The sequence below is a fragment of the Cyprinodon tularosa genome, unplaced genomic scaffold, assembly GCF_016077235.1.
Source record: "Cyprinodon tularosa strain WSP-4 unplaced genomic scaffold, ASM1607723v1 ctg952, whole genome shotgun sequence".
NCBI lineage: Eukaryota > Metazoa > Chordata > Actinopteri > Cyprinodontiformes > Cyprinodontidae > Cyprinodon > Cyprinodon tularosa.
In genome coordinates, this window is record NW_024039732.1 from 319,660 (window position 1) to 344,167 (window position 24,508).

A 24,508-nucleotide genomic window follows, 5' to 3' on the forward strand; every position below is an offset into this window, starting at 1 on the left:
TTTGCTCATTTTAAGTGTTTTTATTTAGTTTTATTTGTGCTACTAGATGCAAGATCAATTCATTAAGGATCTACTGGGAACTCTGTGACTGCTGGGGTGGGCCGCTCTCTAATGTGGCTACGATAAGCATGCTACCCTACTGGTTTGTCTGTCAGGAACTTTTACACAGGTTTATTTAGATCAACAATATTTTTTAGCATGCAAAACCTAACAGACTTCTGAAATGAGTGAAATGATAAACTAATATCCTTACAGGAATCTTTAAAATCAACCTTTTCTCAGTGACCTGCCACATTGATGCATGAAATGATGGTGATGATCCTTCTTCTTCCAGGTCAGGGCTGCAACCAGCCTCTTGAACCCGGTCCATGTCGACAGCACAGGTGGTACTACTGGCCTGCGCCCAGTTTTGGTTCGGAGGTTGCCACGGCAATGTAAACAACTTTGAGAATGAGGTGAACTGTAGGAATGCCTGCATCTACACGTAGCCGATGGGTTGCAGGGAGGCTGGGCCTGCTGCCAATCACATTCCTTCAGGGCTGATAAGAGGACAACACCTGCAGCATTTAAACCATGTTGGTTCTTGTGTCGTGCCTATTTACTATTTATGATGTTGAAAGACTGGTTTCTGTGGTTTAGATGCTTCTCAGCCCAACAAAGGCTTCAGTTTGATCTTAGAATTAAACCAGTAAGGGTATAGTTTAGTTTCATTAATATAAAGACATTTCCTGTTTTTTTTTTCTTTTTAAGGGAATTGCTTTTTTGCAATATCTTACTGTGTTTGTAGGTGTTCTGATAAATTGACCATATAGGACCACCGATATTTGAATATTGAATAAAACACAAAGCACCGTAAAAACCAAAATAAACCCTTTTTATTTATAAATATAACGTCCTTGTTTAGACTTCTCCTTTTAGCTGTTGCATTTGACATTTGGTTTTGACATTATTCTCAGATCAAACATCACAGACTTTAGCAGCGTATCCACGCTATTATATGGAATAAAAACAGAGATGTTTAACTTTAATAAGTTTAAGATAAGGAAAGTAGAAAAACAACTTTGGCCTGTAACAGGCAGTGGAAGACTAGCTGAAGCTGGTCAGAGAACCCAACTCTGGGCTCCAGAAATATCGTTAAACCAGGAACCTTAAACCACTCCCCATTCCAAAGACGCGGACCCGTTCTTCTAGTTCCATTTGCATGTTTGAGCCAAAACTAATGTTTGGGCTACTAAATAAATCTTCAAACTCAACGCTATTTCTGGGATTTTGAATTGAAAAAGCTTCCTGGATGGGAAGAAAAACGTCTTCAAACTTGGAAACAAAGTCCAACATTTTGAAATTAAACCAGGAAAGATATCTATTGCTTAGAGGCAGAAATCATTTAGGGTCCTTTTGCATTGTGGATAGACAGCACCCCCCAGGAGTGTTGACTGGGAATAACCCCCCACAGGCGCACAGACACCATCAACCAGCCAACGTGCATTTCATTCCAGGCAGACGCCTTTCTAGTTGATCTTGTTTCTCCCACGTTAGCTCGATTGCTGAAATCCAGATGAGAAAGGAAGGCGGAGACAGGAAGAGTAAAATGAATCTGCAAAGTTTTTCAGCAGTGACCTTCATACTGATATCTAATATTATCCATTCTCTGATCAGAAAATAAAAAAGTAAAAGAAAGCTATTAAAAAAGAAAGTATTAATTGAGGTAAAAAAGTGTCTGAGCCTCTGACTCTGAATGTTGAAAATGACAAAGCTAATTATTAGTATTGCTCCAGACCTCACCAAAGAACATGTATGGATGCTCCACCAAATGAAGTAAAGCCCCCCCCACCTCCAGTCACCCATTTATTCAGTTAATAATCAGCAAACTCTGCTGGCTGCTCTTCTTTTAGTCACTTTCATCCATTCTTTAGCTTCTCAAACCTCCCAACTCTTCCTCTGTTTTCCCAGATTCCACAAGAATCAGCAATATTGCTTCAGTATTGCTTTGATTGTCCAAACCCCGTCTCATCCCGCTTCTTATCTTCACTCCTTCTCTGGATCCTTTTCCGTTCCCCTGTGCTGCTCACCCACTGCTGTTATCTGTGGTGTTTGTGTACCTGCTTTCATCGGGTCTATATCTATAAAAGTATCCATATGGTCGTAGATGATAGGTGAAGTACTCCAACACATACTGCTGGACAGGATAGATGTAGTGAAAGGACACAGCAAAATCTGAGCAACAGTTTGGACCCTGGAGAGAGATAAAAACAGAAAAGGATTTATTTAGCAGCCTCTTATAAGGAATCTGTTCAGCATTTATGTTGAATAAAAACATCATCTAGAAGTTTGGGATCAGAAAACATCACATAGAGAATAAGCGAAGCGGCCTGGAAGCAGAGTCTCATTTAGCAGCATTTTTTTAGAAGAGTGGTGCAACTTTGAAATAAAACTGTGTTTATAGCTTTGGTGATTTCAGTTACTGCTAAAACTTTAAGTTAGGTTGTGAACATGAAATTCACACTGCATGTTTTCTTATACTCCAGCTTTCAAATAAAAAGAAAAAAAATCATATATCAGGACATATGTAATAACCTGGAAGCATAAAATGTGAAAAAAGGTGCTTAAATGCCTAGAATATAAACCAAGCGGATAACATTGATGGGTTTTATCGTGGGGTTTAGTTCTAACTGGTGGCCCATAAAAGTTTCCTGACCATCTCAACTATTAAAGGTTCAGAATAAGTAAATACAAAGAGCTCGATCAAGATAGTATGTCTATGACATCGGAGGTCTTTTTACTTCCCTCCCCCCCACAGAAGCAGTCTACACAGTAAAGATGCGTTTACTTCAAGACCAACCTGACCACTGTGTTCTGCCTTGGACTTGTGCCAAACCACCAACTTCCAATTCCACCAATATTTCTACAGGCAGAGGCATGGATGTGCGAAGGAATCTCCTGTGTCTGCCGTAGTGGTGAACTTATTCATGGAAGAGGTAGAAAGCAGAGCTTTATACGTGGGAACAAAGCCCAGTGATTGGTTCAGATACGTGGATGACACATGGGTCAAAATATAGACCAAGGATATTAACATGTTTACAGACCACATCAACGCAGCGGACAGAAAAAAACAGTTCTCCCGAGAAGATTTAAAAGATGTCAGCCTTGCCTTCCTGGACTATGTGGTTCAGATCATGGAAGACAGAAAACTCGACATAGAAGTCTACAGGAAACCCACACACACCCACCAGTACCTCCGTTTGACTCACATCACCCACTGGAACACAAACTAGACCTCATTGAAACCCTGCAGACACGAGCAGAAACCATTCCCACCACTAACAGAGGGAGGATTAGAGAACAGGGGGATATCAGGACCTCCCAGATGGACTTTTCTATAAACCAATAAGGAGAGGTCTGCTGAGAGGGACGAGAACAAAAGAAGGAACATCGTCATTCCAGATGTTGCTGAAAACCTTCCACCAGGTTTCTGTGCATTTTAAACCCGGTACCCCGCACCGTGAGACAAAAGCTGGTTCACCCCAAAGTCAATGCACCCAGAAACCAGCATGGATTTTATCCTGACCCACATTCTGCTGTAAGAGGGTCCAGCTGCTCTTCAACAGCATTACTGGCCTTGCAGATTAGTTTGTTAAGTCTATTGGTGTCCTTCACCTTCAGTGTGCTGCCTCAATACCCAACAGCATAAAGGATGGCACTGGTCATCAAAGACTCATAAAACATCCGCAGCATTGTCCGGTAGATGTTAAAGGACCTCAGCCGCCTAAGAAAATAGTATATATATATAATAAAGTTTCAAGATCATGACACCCCTAAGTATTTTATTCCTCCACAGTGTCATGTTGACCCCACAGATAGAAATATGGGTCACTGGGGCCTTACTACTTCTCAGACCCACCACTGGTTCCTTGGTCTTTAGCCCCTTATGTTACATTATAAAAGAACCACTAGCATGTTGAAATGGTGCTAAGAATGTTGACCAAATAACTTTCATTGTTCTGTAGTTATTTTAAATGTTGGTACTGGAAAAATATTTTCAATTGTTTTCCAAAACAAGATTTAGATAACATGAGGAAGAATGAGGAAATATTTTTTTTATATTTTTATTATCTTTTTCTTAGCAGATTTCCCTGTCCTTTCTTAGTTGCAATCAGACAAAGGTTTTACAAATGCTTTAGATATTTGGTTTTTTTGAAAGGTCAGTTATTTTTCTCTTATACTATTTGCAGAGTTTAAAATTCTATTAATGAGGTACGACAAAATCAAGCAGACTGCCTAAGTTTTTTTCAGCTTTTCAGAGGTAAGAGTAACGCACAAAAGTAGGCCAGTTGTTGGGCTAAATCAAGAGCCAGAACACAGAAGACTCCTTTTATTGTCTGGTTTAATGAAAAATTGAATGGTACAAGGTTGTGATACTTGTACCCCGTTGAAAATGAGAGGAGAGACAAGGTGTCAAGGTAAGACAAATCCACTTAGGGGAAATTTCAAAGTAAAATCTCTGAATCCTAAGGTAAACAAGCCACCTTATCCCTGTTTGGAAATAGACTGTGCATATCAAGTGGTGCAGACTCCGATATACACAATCATAAAGCATTGCATTAAACAGAAAAGTGTACTTTTCTCATTTCAGGAGCTCAGGAGAACAGATAAAGTGAGATACTGGTCTTTTTTTGCATCAATAAAACAGTGGTGCAGCGGGTAACGCTGTTTCCCCGCAGAAAGAAGGTTCTGGTTTCGATTCCTGACCCGAGGTCTTTCTGCATGGAGTTTGCATATTCTACCTGTGCATGCGTGTGTTTTCTCCAGGTACTCCGGCTTCCTCCCATAGTCCAAAAACATGACTTATTTACTCTATATTGTCCATAGGTGTGAGTGTGTGTGGGCATGGTCTTTGTGTGTCTCTGTGTTGCCCTGTGACAGACTGGCGACCTGTCCAGTGTGTGCCCCGCCTCATGCCCATAGACTAACCCTAGCCGGAGATTGGCACCGGCCCCACAGCGACCCTGACAAGGACTTAGCGGGAGAAAGTGGATGGAAAATGGATTTTCATGCTGAGTTTAAAAAGTAAACCATATTATAACAGTTTATTGTGCCGGCTGTCATAAATACTGACTGAATAAACAAAAAAGTTTGTTTTCTTACTCAGTATTAAACTGCGTTATAAGATAATACAAAACAGGAACCTATTTGGTGACTAAAAAGATGAATAAAATGTGTGGAATACTTAAGGAATGAACACACCAGTTGTGTATGACTTCAATCTCCGATCCGATTTTTTTCCATGTTAAACTGACTGCGTATAGAGAGGCTCTGACTAGGCAGGGTCATTAGATCTGTGCAGATTTTTTCTTTTTTCTCTTCTGTCTGGGACACACAAATGACAATTTCCTACATCTGACTCAGACAGATTATGAAAATGTATTAAAAAAAAAAACTTGCTTGCTTTAAATGGTATGTGCGACTCCAAAACTGACAGTTTCCCTGTGCAGATTTATTTGTGTTTTCCCCTAAAGTGGATGTGTTTTACTTTGTAACCACGTTTCTCTTCCTGTCAGAATCATGAAATAGCTGCTGAATTGCTGCGGAGTCCAACGTTGGACACAATTTGTTGTCGGATCGGATGCAAAATAGGATCCGGTGTGTTCCGGCCTTTAAGATTTCTTTTGTAAAGAGATGTAAAACTATCCTTATTATAAGCACTCTGAATTGTCCTTGCAACGAATTCTGCTATACAAATAAACTTGCCCTGTCTTACCATCAAAAGGGTTTATCATTCCGCCACTTTACTTCAGTTAAGTGGATGCAGACTGTGATATAGCTCTCCTTTTTTAGTGCAATTAAACATTCTGGTAGGAAATGCTTTGAGTTGTTACTAGTGCTTTTTGAACAAGCTGTTCCGGTTGCTCTAAGAGGAATGTCAGAACTCAACTCCATGCAGCGCTTTAAATCAAAAAATCTATCCACAGTGCCTGTTTCCACCATGTTTCTTCTGTCATGTTACAATGTTGTTGTGCAACACCCTCCACTTTTTTATAATCACATCCTGACTTTTTGAGCACAGCAGAGAAATCGATGCTGCCATGTCGGTGGCAGGACCAAGTTATACTGGGCAATATTTTGGTGATAACTTAAGATTATCTAGTGTTTATATTTACAAAACAAAACACATGAAATTGTATTCTGAATCCTTGTTGCCATTAAACAGTGTAAATACTCCCAGACCAAACTCCTCACCGTCATTTCAGAGAGAAGTAGTGCTGCTCAGACATTCTTTTTACTCTATTCTGAAAGACTATGCCTGGTTTGTTAGGGGCTCAATTTACAGTCTGCAGTTGTCCCACACAGTGTTAATGAGAAAATTCAAGGGGTCCTCCATGCCCCCCCTTCAAAAAAGTCCCTATATGACTGTTCAAAAGCACAACAAATGCCCAATTTCTTGCTCTGTAGCTACAATTTAAAATGTCCTACAGGACCCGGTGGAAACCGTAAAGCCTTCTATACAATCAATATTTACTGGATGTATTTGGCAGCGATCTCTGTTTGTCATGTTGGTTTCTGTTGTCTGTTAACATCTAACTGGATGGGTGAGTTCCATGTTTTTTCGGGTAAATGAAAAGCTAACCTTACTTCCAAATCTTGGATTTATGCCAAAGGTTAAGAGGACATGTTCTTTACCTACAAACGGCTGCGTGATATTTAACTGTCGTACCTCCCATAGCATTCATAGCTAAAGAAAGAGATATTTTGCCTGGAATGTTCAGCAAAAAATTTGCATATTGGACTGAAGGAGGCTGTCAATCAATGAACATGCCCTATAATTTGCCTAAGCAAGTACAGTTATACTATATAGTTGACATGGCTTCCAGCTACTTCTAGGTGTGGAGAGGAGTTAAGAGTTAAAATTTCCCCTTTATCATCCCTCTGTGTAGAGTCTGTGTGTAATTTTTTTATATCTAATATAAATTTTGAAATTTTGAAACATTTCTCAATTTTAAACTTTCCTGTAAAATAAAAAAAAAGAGTTACCCTTTTGCTGATGGATGTAATGGAATCTTCTCAAATATTAGGACAATCAACCATCTACATTTTTTGCTGATTCTAACTCCAAGTTTATTTTTAAACTCAGAAATTGTTTTAAAGTTAATCTTCTTGATTATTAGTAACATCTTCAAAATAAATGTATATATATATATATGATAAACATTTGATCAATATATGATAAATAGGCTCCATTTTTCATAAACCTTTTCTGTTGTACCAATGTCTTTCCAACTTTTGATTCAATGTATAAAGACACTGTCTTCATTTATTAAATAAGAGATTTTACAACAATCTGTTATTCATCACTGGACATATAAACTAATATTGATGTCTTTATTTTAATGCCTAAATGCTTTCGTTGGAGGAAACACTTTAACTCATCAGGTTTAAAATAATAAAATAGATCCTGGACCTTTTGTTGACCATTGTTTATCCTGTTATAAGTATCAATATTTCAGTTATTAGGAACGGTTTACAGTAAGTGGTACAAAGGTTTTACTTAGAGTAAAACTGTATTCTTGTTTAATAAGTTTAGTTTATATAATACTGCATATTACACATTCAGAAAACTAAGAGTTTACTAATCAATGGAACATTTATGATTGATTGTTATTATTTATTTATTTTTCATCCTGCACCTTTAAGAAACCTAAAGCCGTTTATTTAGAGTTAGCACACAGAATTTGGAGAAAAAAGAACAAAACTAAGTTTTGCACTTGTCTTACTTGTCTTACAACTATGTCCTACGGTTACCAGTATATCTGCTAGTTGTATAACTGGGCTGGTAACAGCAATCAGGGGCGGATTTAGGAAATTTGGGGCCCTAGGCAAAGACAGGCATGGGGCCTTCTGAATTGAGAAGACAACATATAGAACAGACCCATTATACAGATACAGAAATTTTAATAGAATAGAAATTTGAGGATGTCATGTCTCTTTAAGTTTGCCTATGTCACTGTAACTCGGAGGAAAGAATCTCTCTCTCATATATATATATATATATATATATATATATATATATATATATATATATATATATATATATACATATATATATATATGTGTGTGTGTGTGTGTGTGTTATATAAATAAATAAAAGGTGCATGTCACAGGAAAGAGTAGTGATGTTACAAATATGACAATTGCTTAAACTACAGAACAGTAAATTATTTAATCTATAATTAACATGGCCCTTAACATCCCCAGCTGTACACAATAACACACATTAAAGCAATGTTAATACAAAGCTGTAAAGTAGAGTGAGACGTTGATAATAACTTCCTTATGTTTTTTGAATGTATAAATTTAATTATAAAGGACTAAAACACCTAAAACTATTGGTGATTTTACAACATTTAAAAGCCTGAGATTTTACTGAAATTGGGGCTACTGGGGCTCACTGGCCTTAGATGTAATGAGCGAACTGGAAGTGCTGAATACATCGCTCCAAAAAAGCACCCAGACATTGGAGGGCATGGTCTCTGCAGTCTCAGTTGTCCAAGAGAGATTACGGGACAAAAGAAAGCCAGCCCACTTTGAGGCAGTCTTTAAGGAAGCAGTGGATATGGCTGAGAAGCTGTCTCTAACACATAGGCCCCCAAAGAGATATTCTGGGCCAGCACCTGCACACAGGCCAGAATCTGCTGTGGAGTACCACAGAGTGGAGTTCTACAGAGTCCTTGACAAAGTAGACACACAACTTTCTTCATTTGAGGCCATTTATTGAAAAGCCATGTAAAGTACTTATTTACAAATTTGTTTTTGTATATATGTAGGCTTTGCTGTTCGTGTTTCTGTGTGTTTACAGCCTGCACTTAAAGTCAGTCCATGTTTAAATAAAACCTTTTTTTTTTCACACGTCATGTGGCATGTTTGGTGAGTACTTGGTACCAATACATGTTATTTTCTTGCAATGATGGGCAATTAAGATTGATGGGTTGTCATAGCTGAGTAATAGCCAGTAATAGGGCTCGGGATCCACGTTGCATTGTGGGACGTCGCAGCCACACTGACTGCTACGCAAACGTAAGCATAGCTCTGACACAACGTTGTTGTTGAAAGAAGAGACAGAAGTAGAGAGAAAAAAGATGTTAAAATCCCGAAAAGGATCTGGAATTTACCGGGACACATTAAATAGAGAAGCCAGGGACCGGTATGGTGACAAAATCAGCTTTATTAATCATTTGGATCCATATGAAGTTCCAAACAATGAGTGGAGCACCGATGAGTGAGCGCCTATACTTCAAAACAGTTCCCAAGCTACAAGTCCTTGGAGTCTCATGTGCAGTTCATGAATGGATGGGTTCAGGAGCTGCAGATCATAAAGCCAGCAAACAGTGGGAACACAGTAATCCGTACGAAGGTAAGCTGTGACCAGACGGGCTCTGGAACCTGCTAGTTTATCAACTGCTAACCGCTAATGCTAACAACCACTCACGCATGTAATGTACTTTTAACTAGCTGCTATGTGTTTCAAAGGTGTAGTTAGTAACGTTAACTGCCAACCCTCCGGGTTTCTCACGTATTTGAGCCTTTTCCCGCTGCCGTTTTTATTATTTTCCCGTAAAAGATCCCAACTTTGAAGGAAAGAAACAAAGTAGGCTATAAAATAAAACCGTGCATCTTTAACTTACCAGAATGAAAATGCAGGGAACACGCTCTCATTGACATCGGGATACTGTGGAAAGTTATGTTCGGTCGTCGTACAGCCGCGATCCAAGCTAGCCGACGACTCTTTATCTCTGACGCTTGGTCTCCATGGTTATGCCTCCAGTCAGGAAAGCGGTGGAAAGTTAACCCATTTTCTATGTTTCCATGGCGATCATGTGTTGAGCTGTTACAGCCCACAATACAGCAACGGTTTACCATGGTTGAAATCAAGTTAAGGTGAAATTAAATAAATTAAAACACGGCTGAGAGGGAGTACAGTACGCGGTAGTCATAGGCAGTAGTCTGAGCTGCGGTAAAAGACACATTCAACATGGCGGCGACGCAAAGTGCTTACGTCACGATGACCAAGCCCTATAGTAACTGTCCCCCACAGTTTCAAAAACCTATCTGCGCCCCTGCCTTGAGCTGCAGATGGTTCTGCTCACACCAGGTGACAAACTTGTCCACCACACCGCTACAGCTGAAGACTAAAGGAAACTATTTTGAGAACAACAACGTCTATTTTCTGGCCAAGTAAGACAGATACTTGAGAAGAGGGGTTAAGGGGGCCATGTTTGTTACCCTGGACACACCACCTCTCAGCAGAGGAGGTGGTCTGAGACCTTTTACCTACTTACAAAGCATTGTGAAGAATGATACCAAGAACATTCACCTCTCACCCGCCCTCACCTGACTCCATCTTCAAAGAGGCATATGACCGGAACCGCGCTAATGAGGGAGTTAACGACCCATCAGAACTCCCTATGACCATTAACACCCCCCAAGTGACCTCCATGGCCAATACACAGATCATAGCCACCTCCAGATCCTCCTAATTCTTTGTTTCACCTACAGTATATTAATCCCGGTGCTTATCACCACTAGTTAGACCTGAAGAAGCCTCTTGGATGAAACGTCTTCTAGAAACTTTACATCCAGCTGCCTAGACTGAAGCTTTCGACTCTTTCAAGCTAGACCATGACGTGGATGACAGCTGATGTTAAAACAACTGTTGATATCATAGCTTGATAATTGTCCTAGATTGCTACGATGACCTGAGATGTTCTCTGACATTAAAATCATGGTCAGACTGGACAAAGAAAATCCCTTTAGAACTTTCCAGATCTGAAGACCCTAATGAAAAGTGGCTTACAGTTTGCTGCTAACCCCTAGTTTCACTTCAGATAAATCCCACTATTTACAGCAGTTACCATTCAAAATTTCTTTCCTTGAAAACTTTCCCTTGAAGTGCCCTTGCCTGGTCCCCTGAGATTCTTTTTTAAACACCTAAAATATTCTTTTTGTCTTGATTTGTGGATATTAAGATCTAAAGAGAATGATCATCTCCTGGTCAGACCCTGTATCTCAGTGAAAGAGTGAAAAAAATATGCACGCCCAGGAGAAGGCCAGTGGCTGGAAGTTGGAGGGGATATTGCTGCCATTCAGCTGGCTTTTGACTGGAAAGGGCCATTTTTAATGGCTGCTTCTGTAAGATCAGAATCTTAGGACAATAAAAACACTTTCTCCTAAATCTGATCTTTGGGAACAATTTTGTTTAAAAATAATCTTAAACAAGCTTCATCAGCACATACACACCAGGGTCACCGCCTTTTACTTTCATACAGAGATGGCAAAAGTACTCACTTTCTGTACTTGAGTAAAAGTACAGATACTTGTGTTAAAAAATACTCTGGTAAAAGTGGAAGTACTGATTAAACTTCTTTACTCAAGTAAAAGTAACAAAGTACAGGCTTGTAAATTTACTTAAAGTATAAAAGTAAAAGTAGAAACCACTTTTTTCATGCCGTTGCCTACATTTTAAATGGATGTCTGCCAATAGGACTAGATCTCCGTTGTGTTCATTTTCAATCATCTCGTCGTCCATGCTACTATGCTAACGCCACCGCCACCAAGCTGCAATGATTTGCCGCCAATGAATACCGCCGAATCTGTCGATTCATCTTGTAGTGGTGCGTCAAATGCAACGTAGATTCCCATCCAATTAGATTGAATTTGGTATTGATGACGTGAAAAATAATAACGGTAACTCCATTGAAATGATTCAAAACTAAAGTAACGAGACAATTTTTAAAAATGTAAGGAGTAGAAAGTACAGATATTTGTGTAAAAATGTAAGGAGTAGAAGTAAAAAGTCGCCATAAAAATAAGTAGTAAAGTAAAGTAAAAATATCAGAAAAATCTACTTGAGTACAGTAATGAAGTATTTGTACTTCGTTACTTCCCATCTCTGCTTTCATATTAATTGAGAACTTAATATGGGCTCCAACAATATTGTTAAACCAAATCTATATAAGATGTGTCAAAAGTATTAATATTTATTGCTGTAGTAGAGGAATAAATACTGCTGTTTAAAAACACCTTTATAGAAGTTAATGGATAAATATGAAGCTTTTTACTCCAGTAAAAGTGTAAAAGTACCATTTTAAAAATACTTAAAGTGTAACAGTAAAAAAGTAATGCAGGAAAAACTGTAAAGGCCAGAAGCTTTACTGCTCTACCCTATTAAAGGAGCATTTTTCTACCATTCTGGATGATAACTTCCTTAGACTTCATTTTATTAGTTTTATAACTAATGGTAACAGAGTCACATTTAATTTTGCATCATCTTGAAAAATTATTTTGTTTTGTGGTGAGCAACAGGTTGGGGCAGCACCGAGTCCAACCACAAAGAAATTAACTGTCTGGATTAAACTAATTATTTAGATGTTTTTTTGTTGTTGTTTTTTTAAATCCCAACAGGCCATAATGAAATTGAGCTTAAAAGAAACTAACAAGTCTATTTCTTAAGGTGTAGAAGTAAAACGTTGTCTAAAAAAATAATTACTCCTGTAAAATATAGATAGCCAATATTTGTACTTCAGTAAGGTAAGGAAGGACTTGACACCTCTGTTTGAATATAGTCAATAAAAACTCTGGTCAATACCTTTAGGTCTTTAAATGATGTGTATTTTGCTTTTATTAGGGTATAAAACATTAAAACAAGTGAAAGAAAATCCAATAAAGATATTGTTTGAGCATTTTAAAATAACCTCTGGTCAGAAACAAGAATTAAAGTTATAAGAGTCAAGACGGTGTTTATCACTTCAGAACTCAACAGATGGACAGTTCGGAGGTGGGAAAATCCAACTGGTACTTAGGTTCACTTTTTATAGACTCATTTTTGTTTATGACTTTATATGTTTGGTTTACTATGGTTACCGTGTTGAAATGTATATAATCCTTATCTAGTTTCATTGCTTACCTCATTTGGAGGGTAGTAGTCATAAAGTAAATGCCAAGGCCGAGCTCTTGGTAGCTGTCGGATCACATAATGGTCCAAAGGAAACGGGTGGAAGGTTTGCCTCCCCTTCACGTCTCGAGTGTCGACTGGCTCCACCTTCATTTTCTCCATACAGCTCCCCAGAGCCATGTCCTCTATGTCAGAGAAGTGAGTACACTCTCCTGTGTGAAAACCGTTTACAAATCTTCTCAGTGCCTCTTTACTCAGGACATAACCTGCTCCTCCGCTCATGTAGCCTTGACTGATGAACGGGCGAAACCTTCGACCTAAGTACAATGGCTTTCCTGGGTCCAGTTTGGATACGATGTACTGCAGGTTCTCTATGACCACATAAGTATCATCATCCGCCTTGAGGAACCAGTCAGCTTCATCCATGTGGTGCTGGTGGATGTACTGGAATGCCCTGATGGTTTTCCAGTACAGGTTTTCCCTCCCTTCGCTCACGTTCAGCCCAACGGTGGGAAAATCTGTCTTTACTGAGCTCATGTACAGCACTTTGTGGCAGTGTTTAGTCCAGGTTTGTTTCAGATGCTTTGTCCGGGATTCCAGGTACTTGGGTCCAGTCAGAATCCAACATAAGATCCGTGTAGAGTTAGGGAAACCTCCTGCAGAGTTGTCCTTTTTACTTGGTTCTAAAAATTCGGAACAAAATACATGTTTAGCATAATAAAATCACTGGAGCAGTGAAGACTCACATCAACTAATTTTGGTTTGGGTTTGATGCATTTTTGTTCCATGCAGAACTTTGCAGACATATTTTTGGCAGTATTTCATACTGGGTACTGCTTTCCCCTGACAGAGATGGGAAGTAACGAAGTACAAATACTTGGTTACTGTACTCAAGTAGATTTTTCTGATATTTTTACTTTACTTTACTACTTATTTTTATGGCAACTTTTCACTTCTACTCCTTACATTTTTACACAAATATCTGTACTTTCTCCTCCATATTTAAAAAAATTGGCTCGTTACTTTAGTTTTGAATCATTTCAATGGAGTTACCGTTATTATTTTTCACGTCATCAATACCAAATTCAATCTAATTGGATGGGAATCTACGTTGCATTTGACGCACCACTACAAGATGAATCGACAGATTCGGCGGTATTCATTGGCGGCAAATCATTGCAGCTTGGTGGCGGTGGCGTTAGCATAGTAGCATGGACGACGAGATGATTGAAAATGAACACAACGGAGATCTAGTCCTATTGGCAGACATCCATTTAAAATGTAGGCAACGGCATGAAAAAAGTGGTTTCCACTTTTACTTTTATACTTTAAGTAAATTTACAAGCCTGTACTTTGTTACTTTTACTTGAGTAAAGAAGTTTAATCAGTACTTCCACTTTTACCAGAATATTTTTTAACACAAGTACCATATCTGTACTTTTACTCAAGTACAGAAAGTGAGTACTTTTGCCATCTCTGTCCCCTGATTTGCCCAATATTCTAACAGACTCTAGGGATCAATGTAGGCCACAGACTGGGTGCCTACAACAACAGACTACATGGAGAAGAACAAAACACAGTTGTTTCCAATATTTTCATGCCTCTTCGTATCATCAAAGGTAGGATATGAGATCTTTTTTCTTATCTAAAATCCTCCTTCTCACATATAAAGCCTTAAATGGCCAAGCTCCATCTGATATCAGAGATCTGATTGTTCCTGATGTTCCTAACAGAGCACTTCGCTCTCAATCTGCAGGTTTACTAGTGGTTCCTAGAATTTCTAAAAGTAGAATGGGAGGCAGATCTTTTAGTTCTCAGGCTCCTCTCCTGTGGAACCAACTACCAGTTTTAGTCCGTGAGGCAGACACCCTGTCTACTTTTAAGGCTAGGCTTAAAACTTTCCTTTTTGATAAAGCTTCTAGTTAGAGTGGCTCAGGTTATCCTGATCTATCTCTATAGTTCTGCTGCTATAGGCTTAGACTGCTGGAGGACATAGGGACCCCTTTTTCATCATTCTGCTTCATTCTATCTCTATTCTCCCACTCTGCAGAATCTGTTAGTTCAATCTCTAACGTTCTGCTCTCTCTGCTTTTCCTCATAGTAGCTTCATCTGGTCTGTTCCTGTTTGGCTGTGACTGTCACGCAGACAGTTACCTGATCTCCATGTTTGGGGGATAAAGCATCATATTTGCTTAACATGAAGTCAGAACATTCCTTTAAATACAGTTTAGATTTCTGATCTCAGGTTAAAATTTAGTTAGCTTTTATTTTTACAACTTCTCTGCCAAACTTGTCAAATATACAATATTCTTATCTATTCAGCAGGCCGGCTGTTTTTATGAAGGCAGTTTATTTTATGGTGGCTCTTAAAGAACATCATAACCTTTGGATCAGATAAAGGCTTTTAAATAAAGGAAAGATAATACATTGGTCCAGCCGGAAAGCAGCAAATGCAGGATATCAGGGAATCTCAAATGTATACAGTATCCTGGAAATAAAGGAAGTGCATTTTATAAACCTGCTTTATTTGGGTTTTAAATGGCAATTCCTCACTAAAAATATAAAACTATTTTTTTTGGTTTGTTTTGTTTTCTATCCTGTTTTGCTAATATGGCTCTGGAGGTAGATGATACCCCAACAGCTTTGCTTTTACAGGCTCAGCATTATGACTATAATGTTCTGCCTTATACTTGTATATGACACTTTATTCAAAATTATTTAGGGAGTACAATTGCAAACAAAGGATGTGGAAAGGGGGGTTAGAATGAAAGAAGGGATAAGAACTAACAGAAAATAAAAACTTCGCAGTCATGGCGCCGGGCTCAGATACCGGTGTACGGTTTATTGCAGGAGCTGGGCAAAAACAACCCCTGGATGTATGGAGTCATTTTGTTTATAACGGGAAGGAAAAACAAGCAACCTGCATGATAATGATTGATCATGCCGCCGATGCCGGGTAACTAGCTTGTGTGTGTGCCTTCCTGTGCCTGTATCTGTCTCTCTGTCATTGAAAAAAGATGTTCCACTGATACTCTGGATATCAATCATTTGAATTTCTTCCTCCCAACTAGATTCCTGACACAGTGACACCACAGCCACATCAGAGGTTGGGGAAGGACAGGAAGTCTGTTGCAGAGATGTTGGGAGCCCCCCCCCCACCGTACAAACTTGATGCCAAAGAGCAGAAAGCCCTGGAGAACTCAATGGCAAAGTGGATTGGGTGTTCTGGCCTGCCTAAATTTTACCACTGAAGGAGCAACAGCAGGGCCCAATTGCTTTTTACCGAAGAAGCTGCTAGAAGCTGCAGATGGAGAAGGGGCCGCAGAGGAGCTGCAACATGAAGGCACAGGTTAGCTACCAGCTATATGCCGTAGCTGAAGGACGTCCCAGGCTAACATGAGTTATAAAATTAACCCCCCTGCAAAGCTGCCTCTTATTATTGCATCAGATTAATCCAAATCTCTTTGAGAGCTGCTGAAGGACAAACGGACAGGACTGAAGACCGGAACCTGCAGAACACCGAACCGAGGCGAAGGCCTTCACTCCACCGAACCATAATAGTAACATTATCTTTCCCTCAGCCAGAGGCTTAATACGGGCTCTGCTTGGGTGAACTAGGTAGAATAGATAGTTGTGTTTGCGTTTTATTTTAAATAAGCCTTCTGAATCAACTGCTGATGGTTTTAAGAATTGAAGCAGCTGTCTAGCTCAAATGGTAAGCCGCACAATGGCAGCCCACTGCTCTCCCAGGGGATGGGTTAATTGCAGAGGGAATTTTGTTGCTCTGTACTTCTGACAGTGGAATGACAATAAATAAATAAAAAAGCTGGAAGCCTTTCTTTCAGAATTAAAACTTCTAAAAGTTCTTTAAATACACATCACATTTCTGACTGTATATCCCTGTAAATATTACACACTGTAGCTTTAAACACCTGCCCTGCACCTCTGTTGTACAACGCAAACTGCCCTGGATCTGATTGTGTGTTAGCTTTGCATTAGCATATTCCCCCAACTAACAACATCATTATTCCTCCTATTGTTAGGTCTTATTAATGTTCCCTCTTCAGGTCGGAGGCCTCATCTTTGTGTTCCTTCACTGTAAAGTTATATCCTGGGCTAACAGCAGCTCAGCTGGTCTATCGTGGCACAAAAACACATTATAATGTCACAGCCATAACAGAACCTGTCCTAACAGGGTCACATGCATGATGACTCTAGCTCGCCATGCCTGTGATCTTTTTAAGACACTTGGCTGAACAGAGTGACTCTAGATATGCTTTTAGCTGAGAAAGCAGGAGTTTCTTTGATGTTTTGCTGCCTTTATTGTTCCTTAATCCCTCCTGATGGTCGCGGTAACTAAGGCTTTGATTGGACTGCGTATTGTTGGGACTTGCCTGGAGCGTTTAGTGCTGTTTTTAGTCAATGGACATTTTTTATTGTTGCTTCAATTGCTGTGGCTGTTGTGAAATTCCCATCTTTGTTCTTTGTTGTCAAATGTTTGTATTTCCTTTAATGATTCATTGGCTTAATTATTATTTACCCCTCAAATGATGGTGTATTTGTTCTCATTTTAAAAAAATTGGTGAAAGTTAAAACAAACACCGAAACTGACGTACCTTTGAAAATTCGTTTGACAAGTTAAACTACATAAATCCTGCAATGCTCTTTCATGCTATGATTTTATGATGATTTTGTAATTTATTTACAAAGTTATGCTTAAGAAGAGTTTTAACCAATGAATAACAATGAAAAAAAATGTATTGACTGTTTGGCTGTAAAAAAAAAAAAAGTTATTGGTTCCTTTCAATATTAATGAGCATTTCAACAGACTTCATAGCAAGAGTGTAGTTTGTTTGCGGAATGACTGATGGTACTGCACCGTAAGATTTTAGTTTTCCTTCTTGTTCTTTAATATGTTCTAATCTCAGATATATTGATGGAGGAAAGGTTCCTTTTTTGATCAAACGGGTTGAAATATCAATTCCGCATTATTTTAACAGTATGTATTGATTTTATTTGTCTCCTACACACCAATGTCCACTCAGGCTGTCCCACACCGGCAAGGCAACTCGCTGCCTGGATTTGATTCATGGCTCTTTGCAAAAGAGGTTAAGATAGGTGGAAAACTCTTTCTAGATGAGAATAGGACTGGGTGTGTGAGTGTGAGGAGGATTGTCTCACTCTCACCTTTACAAAGATAAATAAATTGCTGATTAACTGCCATTGATGTAACTTTATTGAATTAAAAATGAAGAATTGAATTTTTTTTTTTAGGTTGCTCAGTGGAGCAGTGTTTAGCGCTACTGCTCTGCAGCAAATAGGTTCCAGGTTTGATTCCCGGCCCGGGGTCTTTCTGCATGGAGCTTGCATGTTCTCCCTGAGCATGCGTGGGTTCTCTCCGGGTACTCCAGCTTCCTCCCACAGTCCAAAAACATGACTGTTAGGTTAAATGGCTCCTCTAAATGCTCCTTAGGTGTGAGTGTGTGTGAATGGTTGTTTGTCTCTGAGCTGCCCTGATATGGACTGGAGACCTGTCCAGGGTGGACCCCGCCTCTCACCTGTAGACAGCTGGAGGTGGGCACCTGCACCCCTCAGCAGGGATAAAGCATGAAGGAAATGGATTAGTTTTTTTTTTTTTTTTGTTATAACAGATTTGAGCAACAAGTCCGGCTGTGATTTCAAACCTAGCTGGGTAGGTTATTCTCCGGAAATTGGTTTCAGGTTCCTGAGAAAAACCTACTGCTGGAGGTTTCTTCCTGTTCAAAGGAGTTTTTCCTCTCCACTGTCGCTACAAGCATGCTTAGTGTGAGGGATTGCTGAAGAGTCAATGAGTCGATGCAATCAGCTGGTTTTCCTTAGATAGAAAACTTTGAATCAATCTGACTGGATGATCTGGTGAACTGGAAAGTGACCTGAGATTAAATGATGTGAATTGGAGCTAAAGAAGTGAACTAAACTAAAATTGAATTAAATTGAGAAGTCAGTAGGAAGCCGAATATGAAACAAACCCACACAGACTTAGTGCTACAAAACTTTTATTGTCAGAAAAGTAGATAAGGACAGAGAAAGAAAGCAGAGTAAGGGTGACTCTGTTAATCAGCAAAAGGTTTGACCTCCCCCTCCCAGAAGCTAGGCCATAAACTCTAACATACTTTAATCCATTTTACCCTTTCTTTCATTTTACAACTTGGGAAACAATTAAGGTTGAACAACAGCAGTATGAAGGAGTTAAGAAATTTTTATTTGGAACGTAGATATTTGTGTATCAGAGTCAGATTTTCCTTCCAGACCTGCCTAAACTAGATGGAAAACCTCTGTGGAAAATCAACCTTTTTATGGGTAGTTTATGGTCAGATCTGCCTCACATCTTACAAGGACAACCACTAAAGAAAAGATGAACTCTAAATGAACCTTAAATGAACTCTAAATGAACGGATCCATTTCTGTTCTAGATCCCATGGCTTATGGACTTGGCTGTAGACAGGCTCAGACTGGGAACGATTTTCAGCCCTGGCATTTTTCCAGCTACACCAGCCAATTTATAGACCCTAAATAATAGAAGCACAGTCAAACGTGTGCGTATCAAATGTCAAACACAATACGAATACACATTGTGGATTAACCGATCTATCTTCAAGCATCACACGAAAACCATCACCAAGACTTCTATTATGCGGTTTTACTGCCTTTGGTTATATAACGGACACGACTTCTGTGACATCTGCTGCGTAACATCCACACTCGCACGAAGCCAGCCAGACTCCCACTCACACATAGATCTACAACGTAAAACCTGACTGTTATAAAAACACCAACATAAAACAATAGAATTTAGTGGCAGACAGGCAGTTCTTTAAGAATGGATCCATGAAAGCTCAGCGGTGTGTTAGCGTTCACTGCAGGTCTAGGCGGCATTTGGGCAAAGAAACGGAATAATTTAAATAGATGCTAAACCCCATCATTCACCGCAACATATATCTGCAAAATATTGTAACATAAATTGGCCAAATATATAATATATCGTAGTTTGGTTTAAAGAAAGCATTTTAGTTTTATTCTAATTTAGTTTGTTGCAAGAATTTTACAGTTCTAAGAAATAGAAAATGACACCATATGCCGACCGTCACAAAGATGAGAATGACAAGGAAGGGCTTTTTATACTGCATGCATCATTTAGGGAGTTAACATTGGATTACTGCTTCAGCTCCGTGAGTTATTTACTGTCACAGGTAGGAGCTTCAGCCGCAGAGGAAGAGTTGACCGGCCGGCATGAACCACGATAATAATTTTGGAAATATTCATGCTGATATTAATGTTTTGGTACTTGAGATAGTCTTGGTATTGACAACATTTTTACACTGTCTTTTTACACAGGGTGGCACCATCACTGCTCTTCTCCAGACCTTACAGATAAAATTACAAAAAAAAATGAATACATTTCAAAATATTTTTTTTTTTTTAAAAAGGACCCACTCCAAAAACAGTTAATAAAAACCAAATTATTGGAAGTGTTGAAGACGTTTCACGAGTACACGAGCACATGAGAACACACAAGTACACATATTGAGAAACGACCAGTGTCAGAAGGCACGCCTACAGGCATGCAGCCCAAATGACCAAGCTGGGACCGCCATCGCCTGTTGGAGCTACAGTCACGGTAGACTTAAAATGTCTTAGAATCCACAGTAAGACTAGAGGTTGTCAGGACTCCGGTCTGTGTGTTTGTGTTTCTGTGTTTGTCTTCCTTCCTCCACCAGGAGGCGCCTGGTTCTGGTTCTCCTCCTCACACACCTGCGGATGGTTACCTCGTTAACGGAGCGTTCTTAAGCTGCTGACTGCCACTACCTCGACGCCAGAGTGTTTGCCAGTTTTGGGTACTCTAGCCAAGCTGAGTTTTGCTGAGTCAAACTGAGTTCTTGTCAACCTTAGTTTTAATCTTGTTTTTTTGTCTTTGCCTCTCGGCAGGAAGTCATCCTGCAAACTGGATGTTTCGGACCTTCTCTCCCTGGAAGGATCATCTGAGCTTCAAACTGAGCTAAGGATTTAAACAGGAGGTTTGAATCTACTTTTCCCCAAGAGATCGTTTGAGCTTCACACTGAGCAATGGATTCATTTCCACTATGACCCGTTCAAGTACCGCAGGAAATCTGAGTGGCAGTCAGCTTCTCCGTTCACCTACAAACAACCACATTCTGGGTAAACCCTGTTCCGCCCTCAACCAAATCAGACAAACACTGGAACCACGGCACACAGACTGGAGTCAAAGAGTCAACAACTTCTCTGGAAACGTGAGTCAGCAACCAAATCCTCCTCTTCAAGTTGACGAATCTAATCTCCCACTGAGCCTAAACTAACCGCTATGTCTTCCCTTCACTTTTTAGTTCCGGTTGAACAGTGTTAAGAGCAACACTTCCATCTGCATTATCTCTTCAATAAACCTGATAAACCTTTCCCCTGGTCTCTCTGAATTGGTGTCTCTGCATGTGGGTCCGAGCTCTTGATAAAAACATGACAGAGGTGGGGGGGGCTCTGTGTTTACATCAACAACAGCTGGTGTAAAAATGCTAGATCGGTTTTCAGCTTCAGCTCTCCAGACATCTAAGTTTCTGACTGTTAACTGCAGGCCGTTCTTTCTGCCCAGAGAGTTCAGTATGGTTAGCATCACTGCTGTTTATGTGCCCCTCAGCGCTAACACTAAAGAGGCCATGAAGACTCTATATCAGGCTATCTCTGAGCTCCAATCTGCACACAGAGGTTGTTTTCATCATCGCTGGGGATTTTAACCAGGCTAACATGAAGACTGTTCTCCCTCATTTCTACCAACATGTGGACTTTGCAACTCGAGGTGAAAACACTTTAGACCTGGTTTACTCTGACATCAAATTCAGAGCAGCCCCAGCCCCCACCTTGGGTTATCAGATCACCTATCTGTCATGCTTATCCTGGCATACAGGCTCCAGCTAATGAGGGGGATACCAACAGTGAAGCAGGTCAGAGTGTGGTCTGAGGGCGCCATGAAAACACCCCAAGACTGTTTTAAATGCTCTGACTGGAACATCTTCAAGGCTGCAGCAACATCTGACAACTTATTAAATATTGATGAGTATGCCATGACTGTGTCAGCCTACATCAACCAATGCATTGAGGACGTCAGCATCAAAAAGAACATCACCACCCGGGCCAACCAACCACCCTGGAGGTTCGGAAATCGCTAAAAGCACAGAACTCAGCTTTCAAGTCTGGTGATAAAGAGGCACTGAGAACAGCGCGTGGAAACTTAGACCATCAGATCAGCGAAGCAGAACCACAGCCAGAAGATCCAGGATCTTTTTCACAACAAAAGCAACACCAGGAGGATGTGGAAAGGCATTCGGATTATCACAGACTACAACACACCCTCCCCCCCGTAGATGCAGCTGAATGATCTAAACAGGCACTAAGCAGCCCTCCAGCAGGGGAAGCCGTCCACACCATGGGGAGGAGGCAGTCAATGTGCTACAAAATGACAATAAAAGGACCACTGAAATGATTCTGTAATATTTCTGACAATAGTACAGCAAAAAGTCCTGTTCAAGCTGAACACGCTGCTGTTTGTTTTGGGTTCCATTTTCAAACGGCAGAAGTAAGGAAAACACTGGGTGTTATTTCAGTACACACCCAACAATCATCTGAGTTAGAAATAAAACTGTGTCGATCTCAGCTTTCACCTGCAACTTCCTTTAAAGAAGTGTTTCCTTTCCAGTGCAAACAGATCATGTTTATCATCACTAATGGCTGTGCTTTCAGGCAGTTGTTCGGCACAAGGAAACAAACAGAAAATACAGAAGGAATTAGAGGAGGATTTTATACTAATTATAGAAATGTTGTTTTTTTATAACCCAAATTCACGTTTTAAATCATCTTTTTGTCAAAACTTTAAAATAAAGGAATTTAAATCAGTTAAAGTTGACAGACCGGATCCTCTGGGTTATAATTATCACTTCTCCTTATCACTGGCAGAGGAGCTGACTGAGGTGGCTGGATCCCTTTGACCTGCTGTTGATCGAAGGCCAGCACATTGCAATGAACAGATGACGTTAGGCTATTATGGTTCAATTATTTTCATCTATGGCTAAATGATGGAGTAAGAACATGATGTACAGGTTGGGTGGATGGGACGACATTCCAGTTACTTTTTTATTGCTTTGTTTAACTGTAACTCTAAAAGAAGAATGACTCAGGTAGCAAAAATCATAAATGGCTCAAAAACCAAAAAAGCACAAGAAAGGACAATAGCAGCAAGGACATTTTTTTTATTTGTTAATGAAACAGGATGGGAAGGTAGGCTGTGACAGAAAGGAAGGTTGTCTGCCTGCCGTGTCTATCAGAGAAGATGTCTCTGTGTGACGGATTCCTGTGCTGGCCTTCCGTGCTCGGAAGGTTAAAGCAGCCTCTGCTCTGGATGTGTGAGCTCACCTTTCAGCACCTTTTTTATTTGAAATACTCCTCTTAAAAATCAAAAAATAAAATCTGCTCGACCAAATGTTCTATGATAAATACATGTAGGTCTAATTATTATATCTTAATGCCAAACTGCCCTTTCTACTGTTTTAACTAAATAGTAACAGCTGGAGTATATAATGACGACATCAGTTTACCTTCATTTTAAACCAGCTGTGGAGTTTTTATATCAGATCATCATCACAGAGGGCAGCATGTAGCTTTACAAATGAAAACTTCATTTATAAGAACTGGTATTGCAACTTTACTGGCATTACTTTAGGCTTTCAGCCACTAGGTACACGTACACGGCTTGTATCCCTCAAGTCATTTACAAAAAATACTATTTAAGATCAGATCACCACACGCCTCAAAAAACACCAAAAAGGGAGTAATTAAATATTTTTTTTGGTTTGCAGCTTAAAGTTTATTTTTCCTACAAAACTAAAGGGATAAATGGGTTTTGACTATAGGTGTACTGGTCTGAGCGGGTATGCTCATCTGACAGAACACCGGATGAATCGCTGCGGTGCAAAAGATTCAGCCTGACAGTCCTGACTTTGATTTTTCTGCTTCCCTTTATCTCACATCTTACACACATAAAGATAAACGCTTACCTGTGTGCACTGCGAGGGCATGAAGCGCTCCCTTCCTCACTGAGACCTTCTCTACTGAAACCATGGAGTTAAGCAGAGAGTGAAGACACAAAAATCCAGTCATCATCCCCATGGTGAACATCAGACTTTTAGGGTTCATTTTTCTAAAATAACCTGTCAAAAACACACATATGTATGGAGGGCTGACCAAAAACAATTAATTTTTCAGCCAAAGATCAGGAAAATCTGTTTTAATTTCAAATAAAACTGAAGAAAATTCTTTCCTAAATAGATAAAATCTTTTTGATTAATAAGGACCTGAAAAACAGAACTGAACATGAACAGGTGTTTAACTCCGTTCAGATCATTAGGCGGAGCGAAGACCAACATCAGCCTGATGTCACTGCGCCCATGGCATGCAATCATAGGGAAGAGGAGGGCAATGCTGCTGCAGAGGATCCAACCGAAACAGGTTGAGCTGCTGCTGGCTCAC

General features: G+C 39.8%; 1 protein-coding gene across 1 annotated transcript; it reads right to left on the reverse strand.

The window, feature by feature from the left end:
- Window positions 1–225: 225 nt before the first annotated feature.
- On the reverse strand, window positions 226–24,301 carry si:dkey-202e17.1 (uncharacterized protein LOC555344 homolog). Its single transcript, XM_038275314.1, has 3 exons — window positions 24,037–24,301; window positions 12,953–13,623; window positions 226–2,233 (listed from the first exon to the last, which is right to left on the reverse strand). Exons 1-3 carry the CDS (start codon window positions 24,173–24,175, stop codon window positions 2,066–2,068), a joined length of 978 nt encoding a protein of 325 aa, XP_038131242.1. The 5' UTR covers window positions 24,176–24,301; the 3' UTR covers window positions 226–2,065.
- Window positions 24,302–24,508: the final 207 nt, after the last annotated feature.